The 13,082-nt window shown below is 31.8% G+C and overlaps 1 protein-coding gene across 8 annotated transcripts in view; it reads left to right on the forward strand.

The window, feature by feature from the left end:
* The first annotated feature begins 258 nt into the window (after positions 1 to 258).
* Positions 259 to 13,082, forward strand: part of CngA (Cyclic nucleotide-gated ion channel subunit A) — a 277,163-nt gene continuing 264,339 nt past the window's right edge. Inside the window, exons 1-2 of one of the 8 annotated variants that reach the window (XM_072529249.1) lie at positions 259 to 350; positions 8,718 to 9,176. In XM_072529249.1, coding sequence (XP_072385350.1) covers positions 8,991 to 9,176 — 186 coding nt within the window. In that variant the 5' untranslated portion in view covers positions 259 to 350; positions 8,718 to 8,990. Of the gene's footprint in view, positions 412 to 8,717; positions 9,177 to 13,082 lie in introns of all 8 variants that reach the window. The other 7 variants (XM_072529253.1, XM_072529254.1, XM_072529257.1 and 4 more) reach the window with 7 other exon arrangements.

Consider the following 13,082-nt stretch of genomic DNA (forward strand, 5'->3'; position numbering starts at 1 on the left):
CATGTACATTCTAAATAATATGAAATGAAAACTAATATGATTTGAGATTACTTGGTAAAAATGATTATACATTTTCAGCTTTCAATTATTTACTTTACCGGGTGTGGATCCTGGAAAGGATGGGAATTAATAAAGTACCTACTTGTATTATAAATACTACCATCCGGTTCATTATCATTACAAAAAACAAACCGCAATTCCGAAGCATGAAGTGATAAGCGCCAAATTAAATTTGATTATCATACGAAGTAGATATGATTTATCTGCACAGAATGAATAATAGTGTTGGAGAGTTGAAGAAGAATATTCAATAAGTGTTGGTTTGCCGGTTGTAGTTGTTAGCTCGTACCGTCAGTGTAGTTATTTATTTACATTTGTTTTTATTTATTAATTTATTTTCGTTTTTGTAAGGTCATTACTATATAATTTATTTTTCTATAAATGTCTCTAATTTTCTAAGAAAAACAACTCAAAATGTTGACATTTTTATTAATTTTTTCTTCTGAATATTTTATTTTCGTATCAATTAACCTGCAGCCCTAACCAAAAGTCTATGAATATTAACAGTAATATAAATATGTCCCTTCTTTTATCTTTGAAATATCGGTGCATTAGGAAGATGTTAGCCCAATTTTTGTTTGAAAACTGAACTATCGATTGTAAACAATTTTTGATTTGTGTTTTGTTATATCTTATTCTCCACTTTTAAGGTGTAGCCTAGAGGTTTACAAATAATCTTTTCATTTTGTCTGGGTCTTCTTATTCTTCTTCGACCACTTTTACTATAAAGCTGTTCTTGGTATTCTTTGGCATCGCATTTTCTTTATTTTCTTTACATGCCATCTCCGCGCCGTGGGTTCGTACCATTCTCTCAAGTTACGCAATCATGAGATTCTTGTCCTTCCTACACCTCTCTTGCCCTAGATTTTCCCTTGTATAATTAATTGAAATATGTTGTATCTTTTATTATGCATATCGTGCCCCAGGTATTGCAGCTTTCGTGTCTTGGTGGTTTCCAATCGTCCCATTCTTTTGTTGACTCTTCCCATGTCTTCATTGGTTGTTACATGTTTAGTTCATGATATCTTCAGGATTCTTCTATACACCCACAGTTCAAATACTTCCCACTTTTCAGTAGTAGACACGTTAAGTGTCCATACTTTTATCCCGTAAAGCACAGCCGAGAAAATATAATACATTACCAGCCTAACTCTCAAGACTAATTTCAGATCTCTTGCAAAAAGTGCCTTTCTCATTTTATTGAAGTTTATTCGTGCTTTCTCTATTCAAACTTTAATTTCTTTTGAGTAATCGTTTGTGTGATTAATTGTTGTGCCCAAATAGTTGTAGTTTTTAACTTGTTCTAAAGTTTTACTGGTAATTGTCAGTCTTCCATCATTATTTTGGATTTTTGATATCCTCATAAATTTAGTTTTCTTAATGTTTATTGATAATCCATATTCTTCTCCATACTCAACTATCTTGTTCACTAGCTTTTGGAGGTCTTGGAGGTTGTATGCTATTATGATAGTATCGTCTGCATATCTAATGTTGTTAATTCATGATTGACCTTTATTCTTGCTGTTTCTTCCTTAAGAGCTCTTTTCGTATTTTCTTTAGAGTTGTATTGAATAGTAGTGGTGACAATACACACCCTGTCGCACTCCTCTTTTAATTTTGAACTCTTCTGATGTGTGTTCATTAATGCGTATGTGTGGCTGCTGTTTATAATATAGATTTGTTATAATTCGAAGGTCATTGTATTGCAATTGTTTTGCTTTAAGGACGTCCACTAGCTCTTTGTAGCGAACTTTATCGAAAGCATTGTTGTAATTTATGAAACAGACGTACATATTTTGGTTGACATCCAAGCATCTCTGGATTAGTACGTTGAATATAAAGAGAGCTTCACGGGTAGCGGGTGTATGGATGATCTTTAAAAATATTTTAAGTGAGTGAGACATCAGGCTTATGGTGCGGTGGTCGGTGCATTCTCTAGCATTTTTCTTTTTTGGGAGACAAATAAATGTTGACGTCAACCGTTCATTGCGTATGTTACCCGACTGATAAATTTCATTAAAGAGCTGTAGGAGGGCATCCATGTTCCAATTTTCTATTATTTTAAGGATATCAATAGGCAGTTGATCTGGCCCCGGGCTTTTTCCGTTTCTGGTGTTCTTTAGTGCATACAATATTTCTTCCTTTGTAATTTCTCTACTTGTTTTTCTGTCTTCTAAAGATATGTCTTGTAGGTTTTCTCTTTCGTCATCGAAGAGCTCTTCCATATATTCTTTTTATCGTTGTAGCTTTTTGTCAGTCGTTATCATAATATTTCCATTTTTATCTAAAAGAGTTGTGTTGTGGTTTCTTTTTTGCAGCCCTGCCATTTCTTTAATCTTTTAATGTAGGTTGAATAGGTCCTATTTGTTCTGAAGATCTTCTATCTCTTTACATTTTTCCTTATTTTTTTTATAATGTTTGGTTTTTATAATTTCGTATATTTTCTTCGACGTAGTTTTTGACATTGTGCTCGTTTCTTATTATTTCTTCATTACGTAATATATATTTGCAACCTTTAGTTCTGCCTAGAAATTTGTTTTCCTAAGTTTTAGTTCTGCATTGTATTTTTTTATTGTCAAATATTTACTTTTTCTAATACTACTCTGGCAATTGTTTTATATAATTAAATTTTTGTTTTTTATTCTTCTGGCTTCTTTTACTTACAGTGTATAGACATTGAACTAACGTTTTCATAGTTTATGTAGAGTGTACCTTCAACTGCTTTCCTGAATGTAGTCTCCACATTCAACATTCCATACCAGTTTCATATGCCTTGATTTTACTTTCTATTTTTTTCTTTTTCTTCGGCTTTTTACCATTATGAGTTTGCGGTTTTCCTCCTGCACACCACGTTCTTCTCCCAGTCATCTTCTTTGAGGTCCATATCTATCATAGCATTTATCTCTGTCTTTGTACATGCCCGGACTACTACAGGGTTCTGTTTTGCAACTTTTTGTAATTGAAATCTATATTCCAATAGATCTGCGAAAAAAAGTGAATGTAATAAATTCTTTTGTATTGAATAGCCCATTGTTCCGCATTTTCTATACCACCTTTTTCAAAGCCTGATTTACATTCATGTTAAAAAGTGTAGATTAGACCATATCTCTGCTTATGGCTTTTTGTTGCCGTGATTGTTTTTGTTATTTCATAGCCTAACTTTATTTGCACCTTGTATCCAGTCTTTGAATTATATTCAGCTTTCAAGTTTTCAGCAGACTGGTTATTACCATTGACACTGATGTCTCGATATATTTTATATTGTACCAATTCTCTTATAAATTAAATTTACATATTTACGTATATATATATATATATATATATATATATATATATGTATATATACGCAGTTCTATAGAACTCTTCAGAGCAGCAGTAGATAGAGTCAAGATATTGTTGATGATATCCAACTTCCGACCGGGAGACATCACTTAAAGAAGAAGATATATATATATATATATATATATATATATATATATATATATATCACAGAATGACTGAATTCACTACGAATTTTGACTAGGATGAACGGCTTGTGGAATGCAATTTTAGATTCCCTTGCCGAGTAATTCATCCAGCTGTTTGTTTCGCAAATTTTAGGAAACACAGTGGTTAAGATTTGAATTCGGTTTCGCTAAGTAGAAATCGTTTGATTTCTCTTTATATATATATATATATATATATATATATATATATATATATATATATATATATATATATATATATATATTCTAGAATTTTCGATATATTTCGATTTTTTTCAAATTTTTTTGAAAAATCCTAATCCATATTAAATAACGATATTTTTATTATAAATAATGCCAAGGACATAAAATTATAACCAATAAACAACAGGCGATTGCCCATTAACTCCATGTATTCAACTCATTGGTATTTCCTACAGAGTGATTTAAACTTAACCGCCAACATGCATAGGTTAAATCAATTATAACATTTTCTGCTGAATGTTTTAAGCAAATTTGTTTGGTATTGATACCTACCTAAATCCAACTATTTTATAGATATTTCATTTTCAAGTTTATATGTAATAACGCTTAATTATTTCATCATTAGTAAAGGTAAGTGTTGATTTCCAATATTTAAGGTCATACTGTATGATTTCTCCATAAGTTATTAATTTTGAGAAGTAACCAATGTTATGAAAAAATTATTATTTGTTAATATCATTAAACACGTTAACTAGGTATTTTGTATTAATGTAATAAGATAACTTACAAACTAAAATAATAAACTACAAGGTTATGGAACACTTTGATGGGTCATTTGACCCAGCATGAATCACATATAAATCAATACTACAATATGTAATAATTACTTCTACAATTGTCCCAGCTAATGAATCTATATACCTAATTCTAAATTTTGTGTATGAATGCCGTACTGTGTCAGGTGACCGAAAATGGGAAAAAAAATTTCCAAAAATAAAAAATTTTCCTTGCTCCTGGTACCAATATTTTTGTACAGCATTAGGTTGCCGGTCATTATTTTTGTATTACCTGTCAAAGTTATAAATTCCGTAAAAAAATGTTTGACCAAAAAAAACTTACTCCCTTTGGTAAGTTTATCTGTGACTTACATGTACCGATAAGAATTGACGGCATAGTTTCTAAAGTTTTTATTACATATTGTAGTATTGTTTTATATATGATTTATGCTACTACGACTGTTTATTAGTTACATGACCCATTAAAAATCTCCCATGAGCTTGTAGACTATAACTAAATGTAATATTAACAAAAAAGATTTTATAAGTATTCACAATTAGCACCATCAACTTCTAAATATTTATAAATCCTTTTAATTAAGTCATATATTGTAATCCTGGAAATATGGTCGGGTGTTAAAGATTTAAAAGCAAGTAAGATTCTCTGCATCATATCTTTATTTTTCGTAACAGGTTTCGTAAATACCTGATTTTTAATGTAACCTCAAATACCCAAATCTAAAGGAGCTAAGTCAGAAAAGCGAGTTGGCTAACGAAACGGGCCTTGATTGGCAATCTATCTATCATCAAACACAGCATAAAGATGCTGAGCAACGGGTCCAAAGTTATGGTTACCTGCTCCATCATGCTGATACCAAGCTGAAGCCGCTTTTCCATTTCTTGAAGTATGTAACGCCGGTAGTATGGCTGCTTCTAAAAAGTGGCAATATCTTTCATCATAAAATTTTATTACTAATTAACTAAATAAATATTGCATAACTTTTACATGTGAATTTTCATTAGACCAAAAATGAGAATTATGTTGATTAGATAATCCATTTTTTCTAAAGTTTGCTTCATTAGTCCATATAAATTTTTTATAAAGTTTTCATCCTCGTGGGTCTTCACTAATAACATTCACAGAATTGTATCCTTGGAAGAAGATTACATAATTGTAAGTGTTGCACCAAATGATATGAAAATGATTCTTATTTGTGTTTTTTCTTTAATTCGATGAATTGTTCTTGCCGACAAAGTAAGATATCCCTCACAATCTCTAATGGAGGCTATTCTAATATCACTAATCTCTCTAATCTCTAATCAATAATTTCGTTTATGTCATTGTGCAGTAGTGGTTTATTTGTTATTAATTTTTGTCCTAAATTGACCAAACTGACGGCAGATTTTAAGAAATCTTACAATCACCAGTTGTTCCATGTTGTATCTTTCTTTCTACAAAAACACGGCAAGGCCTTTTAACAATTCTATTACTCGCCGTAAATAATAATAAGATTTAAAAAATCATTATAAGTAAATCCTACATTTGCCATTATTTACCACGAATTATAAACTGGCAAAAAATTGTCAGAACGATACATATAAATAATTAACGTAATAACTATCAAATCTTTGACAGCCATGGCCTACCCATTACTAATATTGAAATAAGTAAAGTAAAGTTCGTGTAACCTTCTGGCTAAGGTCTAGTGGTAGGGTTTTCAGGTCGCGCAAGCGCCCCTAACATGACTTAACGACTACTTTCGTAGCCGGGACCGACGGCTTGACGTGCCCTCCGAAAAACGGTGGCAGCTCAGTTATATTAGAAATTGAAAATTTTGTCGCTGTCGGGATTCGAACCCGGACTCTCCAGCTTGTTAAGACAGTAACATAGCCACTAAGCTACGGCTGCAGTATATTGAAATAATTAAGTGTTGTTATGTATAAACTCCAGTAGTCAGAAACGAAAATGCCACTCAACCCCTAAAAATCATACGAACAAGCTGAGTTTAGCCAAGAATATTAATTTTGGGATTTCTAAAAAGATGCAAAAAAGTACCACTTTTACGATCGGGCTTCTTCCTAAAACCCCTCTTAATAGGGGGTAAAAACGCTAAAAAATCGATGTATTAAGAATCTGTACGCCGTAGAAAAAAATGTTTTAAATAAAAAATGTAGCTAGTAGCGAGATAATTTTAAATAAAAATGTCTATTAGCACTTTTTGTGTAAAATGGACCGTTCTCTTATAAAAAACGCTTGAAGCGAGCATCGATTTTGACCGTCAGTTACGCGAGTGAAATCAATGTTCAATAAAAATTTTATCAGCTCGACGGTAAAAATTGGATATCTTTTGATCAAAGTGTCTTATCGACAAAAATCAAGATGTGTTTTAAAGGTAAAGACTTTGGCTTCTTTTGTATGCATTTTTTGTATTTTGTCGCAAATAAACTCAGATTTTATAAAGGTGTTAAACAAATAAACGTGGCGTGATTTTGAAGTTATACTTCTATACGCGCGCTCCACGTTGGAAATTTGTATGGGAGTGAATCTGTGAAATCATTACATATGTAAGATAATGAGTAAGAGAGAGGCAGAAGATATATTTTCTCTCTCTTCCTCTCTTGAATATAAAAATGTTCCTTTTGTATATATATATATATATATATATATATATATATATATATATATATGTAAATATACATATAATATTATATATATAATAAAATATTTATTAATATTATTATTTATGTGATATGTTTTGTATTATTTATTAAATGTTCATAATTATATTAGTCTTTTGTATTTCAAAATAATAATCTCAATAAATCACTGTATTACCCAGAACTGTCACTTTTGAAATACGCTTGTGTCATGTCCTCGGTAGTATATTAGTCAGTATCCCCGCCTGTCACGCGGGAGACCGGGGTTCGATTCCCAGTCGGGGAGGACTTTTTTATTAATATTATTACATGGTAAATGAAACATATGCGTACCTAAGTAGAAAAGTTATGTATATTATTGTCATTTTTAAATACTTATGAATATTGCATTTTAATTTGTATTGTGTTATTATATTGAATTATGTTGCAGTGTATTGTATTGTATTTTTATATTAATAACAAAATAAACAATGAATTTTACTGCAGGGTATGTGTAAAAAATTTTATTTTTGCATTCAACTCCTTTCATACATATATGAAAATAAAAATATACATTTTCATTAAAATATTGATTCAATCCTTCATTTACTATACTCCTATAACAGGTCAAATGTTGTTTATTAATTGTTAGTAAGTTGTTATTAATTCTGTTTCTCTTTCTGCTATGTCTTACCTATAGCATTACATATGTAATGATTGTGCAGATTGACTCCCAAATAAATTTGTAACGGCGAATGCGTGTATAGAAGTGTAACTTCTACCGGCAGTCCCACTGGACTGCCACACCCGTTTTTTTTTTATAATTCTCATGAGATCAATACAATCTATGCCTTTCATTGACTGGGCACTATAAAGTTTCGATTACTAGAGCCTAACCTTTAAAACCTATTGCATGAAATTTTAGTTTTGGCAACAAATGTGAGGCATTTGAAATCCGCTTTAAAAACGCTGAATTTAAACTTTTACTTAACAAACGATCTAAAACATTTAAAACTTTTTATTTAAATTACTCTAGTACGTTTTTCAAAAGAACCAAACTTCTCCTATAATCTACATCTAAATATGTCTTCTTGGATGCATTACTAAGGACGGGCGATCGTTTGTAAGGTAAAACATTAAATTCTGCGTTTTTTATTCATGTTTCAAACGCCTCATTTTTGTGGCCACAACTTAAAATAGAAATTTTGTGTCATAGGTTTTAAAGATTAATCTCTAAAAATGGAAACTTTGCTACAACTGGTCAATGAAAGTGATCAATATTACTGATTTCACGAGAGTCGTAAAAAATGACAAAAATCGCGCCACATTTATTTATTTAACATCTTTATAAAATCTGAGTTTATTGTTGACAAAATACAAACACTGCATACAAAAGCTGCACTTTTTACCTTTAAAACGCATCTTGATTTTTGTCGATAGGACACTTTGATGAAAAGATATTGAATTTTTACCGTCGAGCTGATAAAAATTTTATTTAACATTGATTTCGTCCGCGTAACTGACATTCAAAATCAACGGTCACTTCAAGCGTTTTTTTTAAAAGAACGGTTTATTCTACATAAACATTTTTGTTTAAAATTATCTCAGCTACATTTTTTATTTGAAACATTTTTTTCTACGGCATACAGATTTTTGGTAATTTAATTTTTTTGCGTTTTCACCCCCCTACAAGGGGGGTTTTTCAAAATTAATATTCTCTGTAAAATTCAGCTTGTTCGTATGATTTTTAGAGATCAATCAGAAAAAAAAACTATGTGCCCGTTTTTTGCCTTAGAAATAGTATAAAAACAATACTATCAACTGTAAGTGTTAAGGAACTAAATAGAGGCATTTCGATGCTGTGAACAACAAAATAATTGTTTCGGTTCACGCTTTAATTATCAAGATAATATTAGATAAATCTTTTTTACGTAAAGAACATGTATCTGTTCTATTGACCATTATGTAGAACTACCCAGCTGTTAAGAATAGAAGTAATTATTTTCGTGAATTTGAAACTTTACTTTTTAACGTGTTTAACAACCCAATTTAAGCAAATTGCATCTAAATGAGTTGCTCTAAGTGTTTAATCCAACGTGCTAGATTTAAGTGCGAAACTTGTACGTGCAATATATGTGACAAATGTTCCGGTCTCGAAGGATATGACCTACGACCTTTAAGGAATCGACTTTCCAAATATTATTGCGAAGATTGTACCAAGTCGTCGTTGGAAGTTAGTCTTCTTCGAAAACGAGTAAGTTATCATCAAGTAATTATGTAATATAAAATTATATACAGTATAAATACACAAATTGTAAGTATACACGTAAATATTTTGGTTAGACGTGCAGTGTAAGAAGAAATTAATAAAAATAATTATAGAGTACAATATCCGGGGCTTAAAAAATAAGCTCAACATGGGTTACCTTAATAACCATGGAATTTTGTTTACTTTTATTTATATCAACAAGTTGAGGGTGCTTTGTAACACAATCTGATCAAGAAAATTAATGAGAAGTTCTACTCTCACTCCAATTGTCGCAGTTGCCATTTTAAGAACTGCAGTTTTATTCAGTAACGTTTCTATAGGTACTAACTTACTTACTGTAATATTTGCACTTTACATAGGTATATTAAGCTTACACAATACTTTGCTATTACACTTACTGTTTTGACTTCACTAACTCAAAAGGTTTTGTCCTCTTGAGCCTTCTTTTTATATCTGTATTTTCGAGGTGTTGGATAGCCTCGATATTCACATGTTAAAGTATACGTAGTTCATGTCTGTTGGCACATTTGGCAATTATTTTTTCCAATGTCTCCATCAACGCTGCCTCTTAGTACCCTATTCTTAAACCTCTGTATAACTTCAATGTTGTTTTTATCCCCGCATCTTCAGATATGCGCATCATAATGTCCATACTGGTCTTAGTATTTGTTTGTAAATAAGTAGTTTGTTAACAACGAATAGTTTCAAATTTCTTCCAAGTATCCTTTCTAAAGTTCATCTTTCTAAATTGTATGTAAAGTTATCTCATCTTTTTAATGTGAACGTTTCAATGCAGTCTCTTATCCAAATGTGACATGCACTGACTATGTACAAATAATGTTAATTATCCATTTTTTTTTATCCAGTGATTAATTTTATTTACTGAGATTTGCAGTTTTCTTGCAGAGGTCAAATAGCAAAGCCAGGTAAATCGAAAAACGCAGTTTCATCATACAGACTTATATCTCTGTTGCCTATACTATCAAAACTGTTGTTAATAAGATTAAAACTAATATTAGACAAAAAAAACCTCATACCACATCATTAGTTTGACTTTAGAAAAAGTCATTCAACTACATATAGAATCAATAATTTAATGGAAAGAGCACTGGAAGGAAAAAATTGTTCAGCTGTCTTTCTAAATGCTTCTTAAGCTTTCGATAGAATCTGACCAGAAGGGCCTTATTCACGAACTAAAAGGAGAAGGTACTACCAAAATAATATTCTAAATTATTGGAATCTTGCATTTTAAACAGATTCTTTAGAGTCAAGAAGAAGGAGGCCTATATATGGACTGAAAGCAATAAAACGTAGTGTACTGAGACCGCTACTCTTTCCTATCATACACTAATGTAATTCCAGGTTTTAAAGAAGATATTATAGGCGCTTTCGCTGACGAGCAAGCTATCTTATCAGTTAAAGAAGACCATGAAGAAGCTCCAAGAAAACTGCAGATATCGAACAATATGCAGAAGGCACGAAAAATTTGAAGAAGAACGAAGAAATGCAGACAAAATATACAGAAAAAAGAAAGCATATATGAACAGGAACCAATACTAAAAATGGAGAAAGATTTCAACTAGGATGACACTAGAGGAGCATTTAAATTCCTAAAATAACTCAGAGAGAGATATAAACCACGCACTATCCGTTTATCAATAGTAAAGGACAAATTATCGGTGACGATGCAGCAATAAAAGCAGACTGGAAAAACTATTTTGAGGGTCTACTGACAAAGAAAATACAAGCAAATACAGCCCATGCGGTAGAGAATTTTAAAATAATGGAAGATCAGAACCAGCGTAACTAATTAACATAACCACACACAAGACAGGAAATAACGGATGCCATTAAAGCACTAAAGAATAGTAAAGCCCCAGGTATTGACAACATATACCACCTAAAATTCTTAAAATTGGGGGACATATACTGATGGATATATTTCATAAACTAATTACAGACGTATTGAACACAGAAATTACAGGAGACTAAAAAAAAGCAATTATATGCCCAAACCACTAGAAGGAAGACAAACTCCGCTAAAAAACATATTCTTATCCTTACTTTGTATGAGCTCTAAGATGTTTGTGTGAATTATGAACATGAGATTGAGTCACTTCACAGAGCAAATTATATGAGAATACTAGGCCGGATTCAGACCAGGGCGGTTTACTATTGACCAGCTTTTCAAGGTAAAACAAATATTAGCTAAAGTTTGGGAGCACGATACATATATCTACTAAATATTTTTAGATTGTCAACAAGCCTGTGACAACATAAACAAAGATAAAATATACTTAATTATGCGAGAATTTGGTATAACAAGAAAATTGGTAAAATTAGTTCAAGCCACGATGACTCACACAGAAGCTCAAGAACGATTCCAAAAGCAATTGACAAATCAGTTACAGATAACTAATGGGCTAAAATAGAGAAATGGGCTGACTGCGATGTAAAATACATGTATGGAATATGTTAAAAGAAAAATGTCTTTAAACCCAAAAAATATATTGTTTAATAGGTCTAAACATATTGTAATATACGCAGACTATGTAAACTTGATAGGCCGAACCGTAAGAGACATCACAGAACTTTATGCGGAGCTTGAAGAAATTGTGAAAGAAATAGGGATAACCGTAAAGTAGATAAAACTAAAGCCCCAATACAAGCAAGGAAACAAAGAAACCTGCAAAAGTTGACAATAGACGGACGTAAATATTAAAGTTGTAAAACAGCTCACATATCTGGGTGTACAGATACTTGAGGACGCCATCGAGAAGGAGAAACTACGGAAAGGTCTTATGTTTGCTAACAAAGCATATTTCTCTCTATCGCAAATATTTGGATCCAAAAATATCCATAGGGAAGTAAATTTCATAATTATATAAATCCATCATGCGATCAATAGCAGCATATGGCGCAGAAACATGAATCATGGCAAAAAAACAGTAAGTCATATTAATGCTTTTGGAAAAAAGATATTGAAAAGGATATTGAGACCTATCTGTGACAATGGCATATTAGAATAAGGTTCAACTACGAGTTATCAATATTACAAAAAAACCTCCTGTAGCAAATTATTTAAAAATACAAATATTGCACTAAGCTAGTCACCTTATAAGAATAGATAATAACAGAAAACCTAGAAGAACGCTTATTGGAACTATATACGTGGGACGTCGGCCAGTAGAAAGACCAAGTAAGAGGTAGATAAACGAAATGAGAACCGATGCTAAGGAGCTTCAGTTAGAATTGAGTGAAATTTAAGCAGTTTTAGGATTTTAATTTGTATTTCCTCTACTCCGGTCGTTTATCCAGGTTTACTCTTTTTAATTGTAATTTGTAGTTTTGCCCTTAAAATTTCTGGTGCAACACTGCCTCGATAATTGCGGGGTGGATTGAGTAGCTCTGCGATTACCACAGCCGGTCCCAAGCCCAGTTAAAATGTGGAGGGTGATTGGCAAGGTTAGCAACCTGGCAATCGAAAAACGAATATTGCTCAAATAAATAATGTGCAGCCTTGGAACAGGACTGATACTATGAAGACGACCGCGGCAAGTAATAAGGACAAGCGAAAAATATCCAAAACCCAAGTGAAAATTACTACATGAAACATCAGATCGCTCAACTCAAGAGATTAAGAAATCATCCAAGTGGTGAAAGAGAAACAAATAGACATTTGCGCTCTGCAGGAAACAAAAAAGAACGGAAAAGGATAATTAAAATTAGGTAAATACATGCTAATCTACAGTGGAATAGCAAAAGAAAACAGGGTCAAAAAAGGTGTAGCCTTACTAATGCACCAAAGGTACCAAAATCACATTAAAGAGTGTCAATACATATCAGAAAGGATTGTAACAGCAAAAATAAGAATGAAGAAGAAAGACCTAA

Source organism: Diabrotica undecimpunctata, chromosome 4, assembly GCF_040954645.1.
Source record: "Diabrotica undecimpunctata isolate CICGRU chromosome 4, icDiaUnde3, whole genome shotgun sequence".
NCBI lineage: Eukaryota > Metazoa > Arthropoda > Insecta > Coleoptera > Chrysomelidae > Diabrotica > Diabrotica undecimpunctata.